Consider the following 12275-nt stretch of genomic DNA (forward strand, 5'->3'; position numbering starts at 1 on the left):
TTTTGGTGCAGAACAAATTATTTTCTCCATGGAGGGAGTTGAGGACAGGGTTTAGAGTTAGACTCAGAGGAAGCAGACATGCAACACTATGTTTAGTGCTTACAGCAGTGAATCCTTTGATACTGGCTATTCCCCTCTGTTGATGAAACCACAAGACTGTGAATTAGTGGTCCAAAGTGCAATTCAACATTTAACAAATTCCACGTATGTTTCTATCTAATCTACACGAGAATTTAGGATGTTTAATCAGAGATTTGGGAAGGAATTTTATGTCATTAAGATAAATATTCCCCTTCTTGTTGCATGAACCCTGTGAACTGTCTTTATGCATGTTGCTGACACTGTGAAACTCCAAAGACCTGGGTCCTTTCTCATTCACATCACCTTGACCTTCCTACCACTCCCACAGAAACCCTCAGGTGGGGTTAGGGAAATGCAGAACAAGATACAGTAAACAGTTTTGGATTTAAAATCACTTAACTGTATGCAGCAGGAACAAAAGGAGAAGTGTTTGCAAGCATTACAACTTAAAAATTACACAGCCAATCACTAAATTAATTGGAAAACATTATATAGAAAACCAAGACCCCAGGCAGCCACCCATCCAACAGCTGTAATTCCCCATCACCAAATGTACATGTATGTCTCCACATTGTGCATTTGGTCCAACACTACCCCTGCTTCCATCATTTTGCTGGATTTGACACAGTGACTCCTAATCAATAGAGAATAAAAGAGCCTCACCTACCTTTTGTACATGTCAGCCTCTCTAAACTAAGCCTTATCCAGCTGATTCAGTGTAATATCAGTTTTAACCTTCTCAGTCACAGAATTGCTCAGTAACACTAATAGTCTTCAGAGAACCAGCTACCATTAGTCCATGCATTAAAATTGGTATTTCTCCATTATTAAGACAACAGCCAGATCCTGTTGAAAAATCCCTTTTCTCCTGGCCAGCTGATCCCTATGTGACACAGAGATACTCTCTGACACACACAGCTCAGCACCTCTATTGGAGCTGATACTCAGTGACCGGGAAAAGCTTTTGATTAAGAGAGAACGGTCCCAAACTGCAACTCAAACACAATTATACCTATAACTGCCCTATCAGAAAGATGCATTAGTTACAAGACTGATGAGAATTTTTTTCTCTACTTAAAATTCATGTATCAATAGATATTATTAGGCCTAACTTAGAACATAGTTGTTATTGTTCAATTAAAGTGACATCAGGCAACAGCCCCTTCTGAATGCCATAGGATTTACTGCAAAGCTTCCTGTACCACCACTCTTTTCCTAAAGGGGATGGCTGATGTGTGTTACAGGTGTCAGCTGAGATTTTCAGCTGGATTTCAAACCCACACCAAAATAACCTCCACGCAACAAATGCACGAATCAGTTGGTGAACCTGGGGAGCATCACATTGCTGCTCAATTATTCACTCTCACCCTCTCCCAAAAAACAGTGTCCCTCCTTGCTGGATGCAGAGGGTCCTTACCAGACAGGCCCTGGGGGTCGGAGTGGCGCCTTTCCAAGATTTTGCATCGCTCCTTTCTCTTCTTGCTCCCTCTGAAGCTGCCAAAACGCCTCATGAGCTGCGACATGCACTCGCCTGGCGGCAGCTGTCGCTCATGCCCAGGCTTGGAGAAAAAAAAGGCAGCACAAGGGGCCAAGGCGAGGTGTTGCTTACACCAAAAGCCCAGGTGTGAGAAAATAACTCTCCAGAAAGACAGTGTGGCTGCAAAAGGAGTCCAGCTGGCCTGCAGCTCAGCTCTGAGGTGCCTGGCTGTGGTCTTTGTGGAGAGCTGTCAGGCTGCTGACCCTTGCCCGCCAGGCGCTTCCAGCCTTAATTCCGGCATACAGTGACTGCCGTGGACATGGGGAGAAGTTCAAAGTCTGCCCAGTTGCAGCCACAGAGCTCTTCTACATCAGCTGTCAGAAGCCTCGGAGACCAAAAGGTTTCCCAGTGGATCAGCTCATGTGGAGAAGGCCAGGAGCCGCCTGAGAGCTGCCTTGTTTAAAAAATAGTGGCGGTGCGAAGGAGCCACCAGCCCTCTTGAAGGGAACTGTCACGCGCAGCTCGGCATGACGACTCTTTCAACAGGCTGTAAAAGGAAACCACCCCTGGACAGACAATTCCTGGCAGCAGTGTCCCAGGCACGCTGGCACCATGATGTGACATCACCCAACTATTTTGATTCACGTGTGCTGGGTCTTGGGAGGGACAGGAGAGCCCAGCTGACTGTCCATGAGCTCAGGAATGCCTGGCCCTCCACAGCTAATGACTGATGGATTCACGGGATCCAGCTCCTGCTAATTCATAAAAAGAAGGCTGGTGCTTTCTGGAAACCATAGCTGGAGTGATGGGCTGGAGCTTCTCTGTGATGTGCCCTCCCCGTGCTGCACGTGTCCCTGTGCTCAGTGCAGATCACCCCGTGCAAATTCGCTTTCTGCAAACCAAAAGGGACCAGCACAGCTATACTCACCTCGTGGTCTTTTCAATGAGAAACATGCACGAGGCTGTTGCTCATCCCAATCAGCCAGGCTATATGATGGTGTTTGGCTCTGAGTCTGTACATTTAGAGCTGCTTATTTTAGGAAAGGGTTGATCATCGTGGGCTGGATCTTGAGCAGCTGGAGAGGGGTGCAAGCATGATCCAAGGCACGGTCAAACCACCGTAGCTAACCTTCCTAAGATCACAGTAAATGCTCTGTTAAATCAAAAGCTTTTTTTAAAGTTACAGCCTTTCCTCTGGACAGCACTAGATTGTGAAGCTCAGCTCTTTCAAAAATCAAACCCTATATGAGTAATGAGAGTCTTATCTTTTTAATTCCTATGAGGAATTGAAAAGTTATATCACCTTTTTCCTCTACAAAGAAACATTACTTCTTCCTTGTGCCCATGATTACTTCTGGGACTTAATATCATTGGGAAGGAAAACAAAGCCCAGCCTTGAATGCTGCAGAAAAGGCCTTTATCAACACAGATTCCTTGCAAGCGCTGGTTTTTCAGAAGGATGCATTAATGCAAAGATGCCTTGGGCCTTCAGGGATCCCAAGAATATGTGCAGAGGTAACAGCAGGTTCCTCTGTCATCTTCAGCTACCAGAGGCTCCCCCAAGTCTACCCTGTGAAGAACGTGAAATAAGACAGTAGAGAAGACACCACTGTTCTTTCACTTAGCAACCAAAACAATCAAATTATTACCAAGACACTTAATTACCTTCCACACAAGGCTCTGAACTGATATCCAAGTGAGGCATGATAATAATTAATGTGAAGCTGTTCTCAGACTTTCCACTTCTGACTAGTCCTCCCACTTCCCCTCATCTCTGTGGCCCTGTTTCAGCTCTGCAAGTGAACATCCTGCTGCTTCTAACCAAATAACAACCCTGGGCATAAAATCTCCTGTCAGCACAGTGTGTTTACACAGCCCCTTCTCCAGCCCCTCCTTTGAGGCTCACTGTTCACACAGAACAGAGGAGAAGCAAATGGAGCAATGAGTTGAGGAATTAGCAGGGTAAATGTCTGTGTCACTCAAATCTTTGGTTTAATGTAGCTGTAAGAAGTATTAAGCTCTGCACACCCCATCTGGCTTTGTGTGACCACCACTTTTACCTCTGCAACTTCACCTGCACTGTCCCCCTTCCCTCTGCCACGATTATGGCACCACCACCGAGACAGCAGCTGCCAGGGACAAGCTCTGGCTCTCCCCACAGGCACATTTCAAGTGCTGATTCTCAACCTACTTCCATAAGTATTTCCTGTTTGAAAACCAGCTCCCCCAAACCAAACCTGGACTCTCCTTGCTGCAAAGGAAGTCATTCTTCTCTCACTCACCATACACAGGGAGAACAGTGTTCCTATTGATCCCGAGTCACCCCTGACATATTTGACAACAGTTATTTAGTTCCCTTTCCTGTCTTTATTTGACCAAAGACACAAAAAGTGTTTCTGACACCCCCAATGCAGTCTGAACCTCAAGCTCCCTCTATTTCAGAAAAGCATTCCTCATTCTTCAGTGGTCAAATATTGCTAGGAACGACTCAGTGTTATCAGAAAGCAAAAAATTTAAAACCCCTTTTAATGAGATAAGAATTGCTATTGCTTCAGCATGGAAACAGCCCCCTTTTTGATAGAAACCAAGGATAAATAGTCACTGATGACCTTTGCAAGCAGGGCCATTGCACCAGGAGGGCTCATTTCCCCTCATTAAGGGAAGCAGCAAGACTCTAATGTTTCTACACAGAGCTACTAGAAAATGAAACAACACTGCTTAACAACTGACTTTCACAGTAATTTGTTAAAAAAGCACTAAGTGCTTTGAGTATGATCAGTCTGTCTCCCACAGCTAATGGTCTAGCAGATAGTTGCACATTTACACCAGGTACTACATCTTCTTAATGATTCCAATGCAAGGATCTTGTAAAACTAATAATAAAAAGCTGTGCTTCAAAGTGTTCCTTTGGGGCCATCTATGTTCTGGAGATTGAAAACACAAATCCCTTCCATCCCCTCCAAGCAACCATCAAATGTACTCTTGTCAAGCTTCATTAAAATCTCCCAAATTAGTTATCCCATATTATGATTTTTTAGCTGCATAAGGATAACACTGTGGCCCTCCAAAAATCCTACACAAGCTCACTCTGAGAGATACCAAGCAATGGGCAACTTAATAAAATTGTTTTTGGGGAAGGAGCAAACAAATACTGGTGTATGTGTGTGAAATACTTCCCACTGTACCTGCAGAGCTCACCAGAACTCGGCCCCAAAACCCCCATCCCTGGCTGGGCTCCCTCTTTTTGATGCTTCTTGCTTTTAAGTTCTCCATCTGTCAGGATAAAAGGACCTGCCCCCAGTGATTTACCACGACTCCTCAGGCACAAACATAACAAAAATCTTTTTTTCTCTGGATGTGATGGGAAGGTTTATTCTATGAGGTAGAATTGAGGGCGAGTGCTCAGATTTGGTCACCAGACAGAAAATATGGAAGATGCCATCACACCAAACAAGTGCAGCCACCAGAGCTTTGAAACACAAACTGATTCATCCATTTTACAGAGGTTTAAATTCTGTGCCATGGGAAAAATACTTTAAAAACTGGTATTTCAAACCATTTCTTCAGTTGCTTTTTAAACAGGAGCTTGAACCTGATGTACAAATGCAGCAGCAGAACACAGGGCAGGCAGTGGGAGCCAGTTAATGTTATCTAATTTATTTTGATGTGAAAATGGAAAAAACAATGTTTTCCTCCTCAAAATTTAAGAGCTCATTTAGCTCAAAACAGGAAGGCTGAGAGGAATATGTATCCCCTTAGTGACAATTACTGTTTGAACTGGCTGCTGACTGCAAATCAGCAAAACCAAGCATTTCCCTTTCCTCATTGCTGAGAATTTCCTCGTTCAAAATGCCCTCTTTTTTTGTCATTGCTAGGAGAAATAAAGTTCAGGTCCATGCTCAGAAAGGTAAAGCACGACTCTTGCTTGCATTTCTACATGGATCATGTTTCTCTGCCTTGTTGTCCTAAAAGTTTCCTCTACATTGGGTTTTTTTTTTTTCTAATTTTCATTTTTTAAACTCTACATAATGATGTTGTCAAAATTGAACGTTTTCTAATGCTGTCAGGGGTGCTGGCACATGCTTACATATCTTACAACACCAGACTGATCTTAACAGCAACCACATTTCCTATAAAGAGAAAATGTGGAAAATATTTCAAAATAACAGGCAAATAAATATGTAAAAGAGATCTTTGCTTAAAAAAAAAAAAAAAAAAAAAAAGCCTCTGGAGTCCAGGTGATACAATGCACAATAACAAAAAGCCTGTTTAGCTTGAACACCATTTGCAGGCTGATTGAACAGAACATATAGCCCATGTTTTCAAAGAGAAACACAAACTACCACTTTCTTCATCTGGTCCAAGCCCAGCTCACACCCCATAAAAGAATTGCAAGTTTATGACTCCAAGCTGGGCTTAATTACTTCCCATAATCATAACCAAGTGTTTCTGTGTAACGAGTTTTCACCCCCCTTTTTTAATACTACTTCATGCTGCTTTCACTATACATTAAGAAAGATTTCAATCTCTGAAAAATCTGTCAGAAAAATCTAAAAGGTTAATTTCACTTCTTTCCAACAGTCTCCTAAGGTGCATGCTATATTCCCCAGAACTCTCGGTAAATTACTTATAAATTACATCCTGGCATCTTTGTGACATTTTCCTATCCTCCCTTTCCAGAGCTTGTAACACAAACCAGCAGGAATAGGAGTAACAGCAATGGTAGTGTTGGCATCTTGGTGATTTCTAGTAAGAAAAACACTTTTTCAGACCCAGAGCATCTATCCCAGAAGAGAAATGAGCTGGGACTGATGACTATGTTTTCATCCAAATGATAATTTTATCATTTCCCCCATCCTTCTAATAAGCTTGGTGCATATGTTTCCAGCACTCACTCCTTCAGCAATTTCACATCTATTGTGAAAAACTGAGCTGTTTTTAAATGCATCACAATCTGGCTGTGCTCAAAACACCAAAACTGTATTCCGTCCAGGAAGTACAAGATGTCTGGTGACAACACCACTTCTAAAATTTAGTAAGTTCTCAGCTGAAGAAAAACATCTCAACAGTAACTTTTACCAAAGCAAAAAAAAAAAAAAAAAACCACCCAAAAAACAAAAAAAAAAAAAAAACCCAAACCAAAACCCCAACAAAACAACAACAAAAAACCCAAACAAACAAAAAAAACCAAAACAAAAAAAAAACCACCCCAAAAACAAACAAACAAAAAAACCCCCCCAAACCAGCAGAGATAAGTTCTTTAGAAGCATTTTCCACTTGGGCTTTTCTCATGTCTTCTTCCTTCTCTTTCTTCTTGCTTCTATGAAGTCTTTCAAATATATTGATCCACAAAACCTTGAGAAGGAGGTAGAATTCACTGGAATATCACAAATCTCCTTTTTGTTCTCTTCTTGTCCTCCTTTCTTTACTGCTTTTTCACTTCTCATGCAGAATTGGAACAGATTAAATGATGTTAAAGTGGGCATTGTAAGGCTGAACAAAATACCCCCTTCAGTTTAAATTAAAGTCTTAAAACCAGCACTGAATGCATCACAAAGGGAATGTCAGCAAATGAAATAAGACATAGATTGCTAAAAAAAAACCAGTAATGTGGTAGGGATGGCTAGTACCTGAAAAGTGAAATTCATACAATTATCCCAATACTGAGCTCCCATGAAATCTAAGAGACTTAAAAATCAGAGCATCACAATTCTACAGAAATACAGGCCTGCACTGATTCAGTTTTTGGAGAGGGGAGGGGAGGGGAGGGGAAGGGAAGGGAAGGGAAGGGAAGGGAAGGGAAGGGAAGGGAAGGGAAGGGAAGGGAAGGGAAGGGAAGGGAAGGGAAGGGAAGGGAAGGGAAGGGAAGGGAAGGGAAGGGAAGGGAAGGGAAGGGAAGGGAAGGGAAGGGAAGGGAAGGGAAGGGAAGGGAAGGGAAGGGAAGGGAAGGGAAGGGAAGGGAAGGGAAGGGAAGGGAAGGGAAGGGAAGGGAAGGGAAGGGAAGGGAAGGGAAGGGAAGGGAAGGGAAGGGAAGGGAAGGGAAGGGAAGGGAAGGGAAGGGAAGGGAAGGGAAGGGAAGGGAAGGGAAGGGAAGGGAAGGGAAGGGAACTCACTGAGTTTGCAACAATTGGCACCAGTGCTCAGCTGTCCTTGCATGTCAACCCTACACAAAGCAGTCACCCCAAAATGACCCATTGCTATGCCCCAGTGGGTGAAATAAAGACATATATGCTATATTTATATTACATATATACATACAATCAGAGACAGTGGCCAGCAGCATTCTATTAGACCTGTGAGACAACACAGAAATGCTGGCTGAGGAGAAAAATTGAACCACACCTTGAAAAGCTAAATGCTTAGATAATGCTGGAGAAGCCTTTCCCATTCTTGACTCCAGCAGTTTCACCAGTGACTCTCCCACTCTCCGCTGATTAAAAATGGATCTCATAGTTCAGCTGCAAGGGAGCAGCAACCTCCAGAGTAATAAAACATTCCCCATGAATCTCAAGGGCAAAGGAGGATTTGTGTGCCTCTCCTGCTCTTTGATGCTGTGGTGGTGCAGAAGAACCCGAAACCTACATGGAGGTCACCTAGAGGTGTTTATATAAATGTTATTTTGGCAGTGAAAGCAGGGTCTTGGAGCAGGGAGCTGAATTGCTCACTGAACTCAAGCTCAAAGCTCACAAAATCCCAAGGACTAGCCAGGGTATCCATGGGAAGGACTTCAACAAATTATACAGCCACTGCCAGTGTGGCTACATCAATGGCCAAGGACACTGCACAGGACTCCATGCTGATGAACTAAACACAGGAGTGATGCCAGGAGGGAAAATTCCTGCAGGATCACCCAATGCAGCATTCTTAATACAAGTGGGATTGCTCCAGCCAGGGGAATACAATAGAAAGGGAGGAATCCTCTAGGTAGATGGGGACTGAACTGAAATCTACCCCTCTGCACAGTCTTTTGGATTTGCAGCAAATCCCTTCATCTGTTTGTTCAAGGAATTCTTAGCAAAATACACCAGTCCTTCAGGTCTTCAAAAAATAATACAAGGGATTTAAAAAACCCCAAAACTGCACCAAAAAAACCCAGAAAGAACCAAATCCTTGCCTAAAATTCCCCAAAAACCAAAACCAACCAAAAACAAAACCAAAACCAAAACCAAACCAACCAAAAAAACCCCAACAACACAAAACCCCAAAAAATCAAAACAAAAAACCCAAACAGAAAAACCAAACAACCAAAAAAACACCCCGTAAAACAAAACAAAAACCCACAGAAAACAAATCCACAAAAAACCCCTCATGATCTGTCTTCATTTTCTACCTTAATTTTCCAAGAAAATTAATGACTCAGAGGCATCATTAGTCGTAAGCAAATGAATAAAATCAAGTGCTTTGCATGCTTTAATGTCATAATAACTGAACAACTGGCAAACCAGCTCTGTTAACTTCCCAAGATAAACATCTCAGCAACCACCACCATCTTAGATATAGATACAGATATATAGATATAGATAGATATAGATATAGATATAGATATAGATATAGATATAGATATAGATATAGATATAGATATAGATATAGATGATATATCGAGAGAGGAAGTTTACTAGGGTTAGTTTTTCAAATATGCCAGAAGATATGGGAATATAGAGGAGAAAATATACATTGTCACACACATGAGGTCTGGAAGAGAAAATCTTTCTGGATTCTTTTTCCAGGCTTTGTTGTTGCTGTTGCTTGTTTTAATGGGGTTTGTTTTACACTTTTTGCACCCCGATGACACTGAGCAATTTTGATAGCAAAAGAAACTTCACTGACTTTTAAAGATAGATGAAAACACTGTGACAAAGACAGATTGCAGCTTTTTGAGGTGGTACAGAGGCACTTTAACAATCTTCAAAGGTACAAAAGGGTTAAAGAAAGAGACAGTATGGGAAAACTGGATTGTTTTACTTTTGACAATGATCTAGAAATCACCCAAGTATTTCCCATTTATTGATGAGTCTACCAATTTGTGTAACTGGCAGACAGATGATTTGGAAAAAAGGATCCCCAGGATTCAGCTAAAGAGCTCCTGTGACTGTGGGAGACACAATCCTCTGATTCAAAGGATAGTGTGGAACAGCTTGGGTGGTGAAAAGTTCCCTGTTCATTCATTGTACGAGTGAAAACACCAAGCACTGTCAAGTTCAGAGTTGTTATTTTTAGGATTGTGTGAAAAATCTCAGTGGGTTGGCTGGGACCAACACAGACATGAACTAGAGAAAGCTTTGAGTCTTTATGCCTTGGGATGACAGAAGGACTGGAAACCCGGGAGCTACAAGGCAGCAAGAAAATATTCCTGGAAAAGCCAACCCTGCCAGTCTGCACACACAATACCTGGCAGGAGAAAAAACAGCCTGAAACTTTTCACAGCAGCTAATGATAAAGGAAGAGACTGGAAAGGCTGTCAGCTGTGTCCCTGGGGATCTGCTTGAAAGTCAGAGTGGGAAAGAGGCAACACCACTGCCATTCCTTACACAAGGTTTCCTTGGTCATTTATGTTTTAGGATCCCCTTATGAATCAGAGGACCAGTGCTCAGGCACATCCCAGCTGACACTTAATTTGCAGCCAGCATCTTTCACTGTTCACTTCCTCAAAACACATTAAGCCTCAAACTGAGAGACTTCTGGAATCATGGAATCTCTTTTAGTAATGGAATCTTACCTTAGTAATACATTGGGTCAATCCCAATACTATTTGTACCTTGTCAAGCAATTTGAAAATGATCTAAAATAGTGTCACAGATGATCAGAATTTGCTGCAGGGAGCCATCAGGTCCCCAGATCTTGTCCAGGTTCATGCAGTGGTTTCAGTGCTTAAAGCAGAAAGCATTCTACCCAGTAGCTCTCCTGTCACTAATCCTTACATTCCACAGCAAGAAACAAAGCAGAAGCTCATGGTCACAGAGCTCTGGATATACCCAGCAGCAGAGACTCTTGAATTTCTTGGTCTGTCCCTAAAATCTCCATCCCTAGTCCCTCACTCAGGTGCCTCTGTTCTCAGGAGCACATTTCTAACACAGGCCTGGAGCTTTCTCCCATCTGGTGCACTTCTGGCTCTCAGAGTCAAGGTTGCCTAAAACAGCCTGTAAAAACCTACCCATGTTCCAGACTGAACACTTTTGTTATTATTACATATTTGTGGAAAAAACCCACTCCATCATCACCTGGCAGCTGGCAAATCTGACACTCAGCTTATTTGCAAGCACGTCACTGGAGAAAAAAAAAAAAATTAAAACCTCTGTGCTAACAGACACAAACAGAAATTACTGCTCCAAGCCACACAGTCCTTTAAACCAGGCAGGTTGTTTCCAGTCATAATAAAATACTTTCAGGGCAGAGGAGGGGAGGAAGAAACACTGAAATGGGACTGAGTATGGCATTAACAGACTTTGGTTTTATTCTAAACTCTGCTATCAGGCAACTGCACAGCCAGGAAAAACCCACATCACCTCTGTGAGAGCTTCAGATGAAAATCTGTTTTCAGATGTTACTGCACTTCAAGAGTCTCATGCTTAGACTAATCCCTTTTCTACTCCTATTAACCAGAAAGTTAATTAAAAATTCTAAAGAAAATAAAGACCCACAGCAAAAGAAGTAGATTTTTACAGTGACCACAGGTTTCTGGCTTTCCTCCCTGTTTATTTGCTGCCTGTATGCATTACAAGCCTCTGCATTCAAAGGCAAACAGCAAAATTCCTGTGCCTTCAGGAATTGCTCAGAGAGGGATAAGTGCAGGGTGGAAAGCACCAATCCTCAACCCAAGAGACCAAACTTCTACTGGCCTTAGTAGCAAAACCCAGGCTCATTGCCAGCAAAACTGAGCTTCTCAAGATGTCTTTAAATTAATTTCTGAGTGCTTTTTCCTGCATGTGTTAAAAGATGTGACACACGCTCCTGTGCCAAGCACAGCACTGACTAGGAAGGTCCTGCTGATCTTTGAATCAGAGCCCTCAACACCACCAGCCTAAATCAGCCCTTCAAATTCCTTCTGCACCCTTCAGTTCTCCCTATTTACAGTCACCTGCTACAAAATTCACAGTTTTACACTACATTAATTAATGAAACTTCACTAAAACATGGAGAAGATCCACTCAGGCTCATGGACTAAGTTTTGGGGAAACTGGGAGCAGAGAGGGATGCTCCTGTCACAGCCTTTACCCTCCCTGCTAGTACAAACCTGCCACATCCCAGCCTGAACAAATCTGGCGTGGGAGGGAACGTGTGGGGCACCAGCAGAGCCCAAAGGACTTTCTGCTGCTCAGCAGCTCCCTGTGCATCTCAGAATGTGCTTCAGAGCTCAACAGCTTCATGTCAGCAGCAAGTTTTTACTGGATTTTTGTGGTACCTCCCTTCATGACTGGGAAGCTCCATGTGTCTTCACAACCTCTCCTTGGCTGTTGTCACCAGGCGCTTCCCGTTGTCACAGATGGTTTTGCTTTCTGCTGCAAGGCCACACAACATGCAGCCATGCCTGGAGAGTGCTTGGTGCAGCCTGAATTGGTCCACAGCGAAGAATGAAGCTGGCTCTTCAACAGTTTTGACTACTCAGCTCCAAGAAAAGCTCCACTGTGTTAGCAATATTAGCACAAAACCACTTGCATTTCTCTGAGGATGTGGCAAACCAGTGTCCTTTCCTTACAGCACTGAGCCCACCAGGCTGCAC

At 42.9% G+C, this 12275-nt stretch overlaps 1 protein-coding gene across 5 annotated transcripts in view; it reads right to left on the reverse strand.

The window, feature by feature from the left end:
- The window catches only part of PRKAG2 (protein kinase AMP-activated non-catalytic subunit gamma 2), a 212164-nt gene that overhangs the window by 107828 nt on the left and 92061 nt on the right, over nucleotides 1-12275 (reverse strand). The window contains exon 1 of one of the 5 annotated variants that reach the window (XM_030264233.4): nucleotides 1499-2011. The exons of the other annotated variants lie outside the window; for them this stretch is intronic. Within the exon in view, the coding sequence (XP_030120093.1) occupies nucleotides 1499-1604 (106 nt within the window). The 5' untranslated portion in view covers nucleotides 1605-2011. Of the gene's footprint in view, nucleotides 1-1498; nucleotides 2012-12275 lie in introns of those variants that run through there. 5 annotated transcript variants of the gene reach the window in all.

The sequence above is a fragment of the Taeniopygia guttata genome, chromosome 2 (genome assembly GCF_048771995.1).
Source record: "Taeniopygia guttata chromosome 2, bTaeGut7.mat, whole genome shotgun sequence".
NCBI lineage: Eukaryota > Metazoa > Chordata > Aves > Passeriformes > Estrildidae > Taeniopygia > Taeniopygia guttata.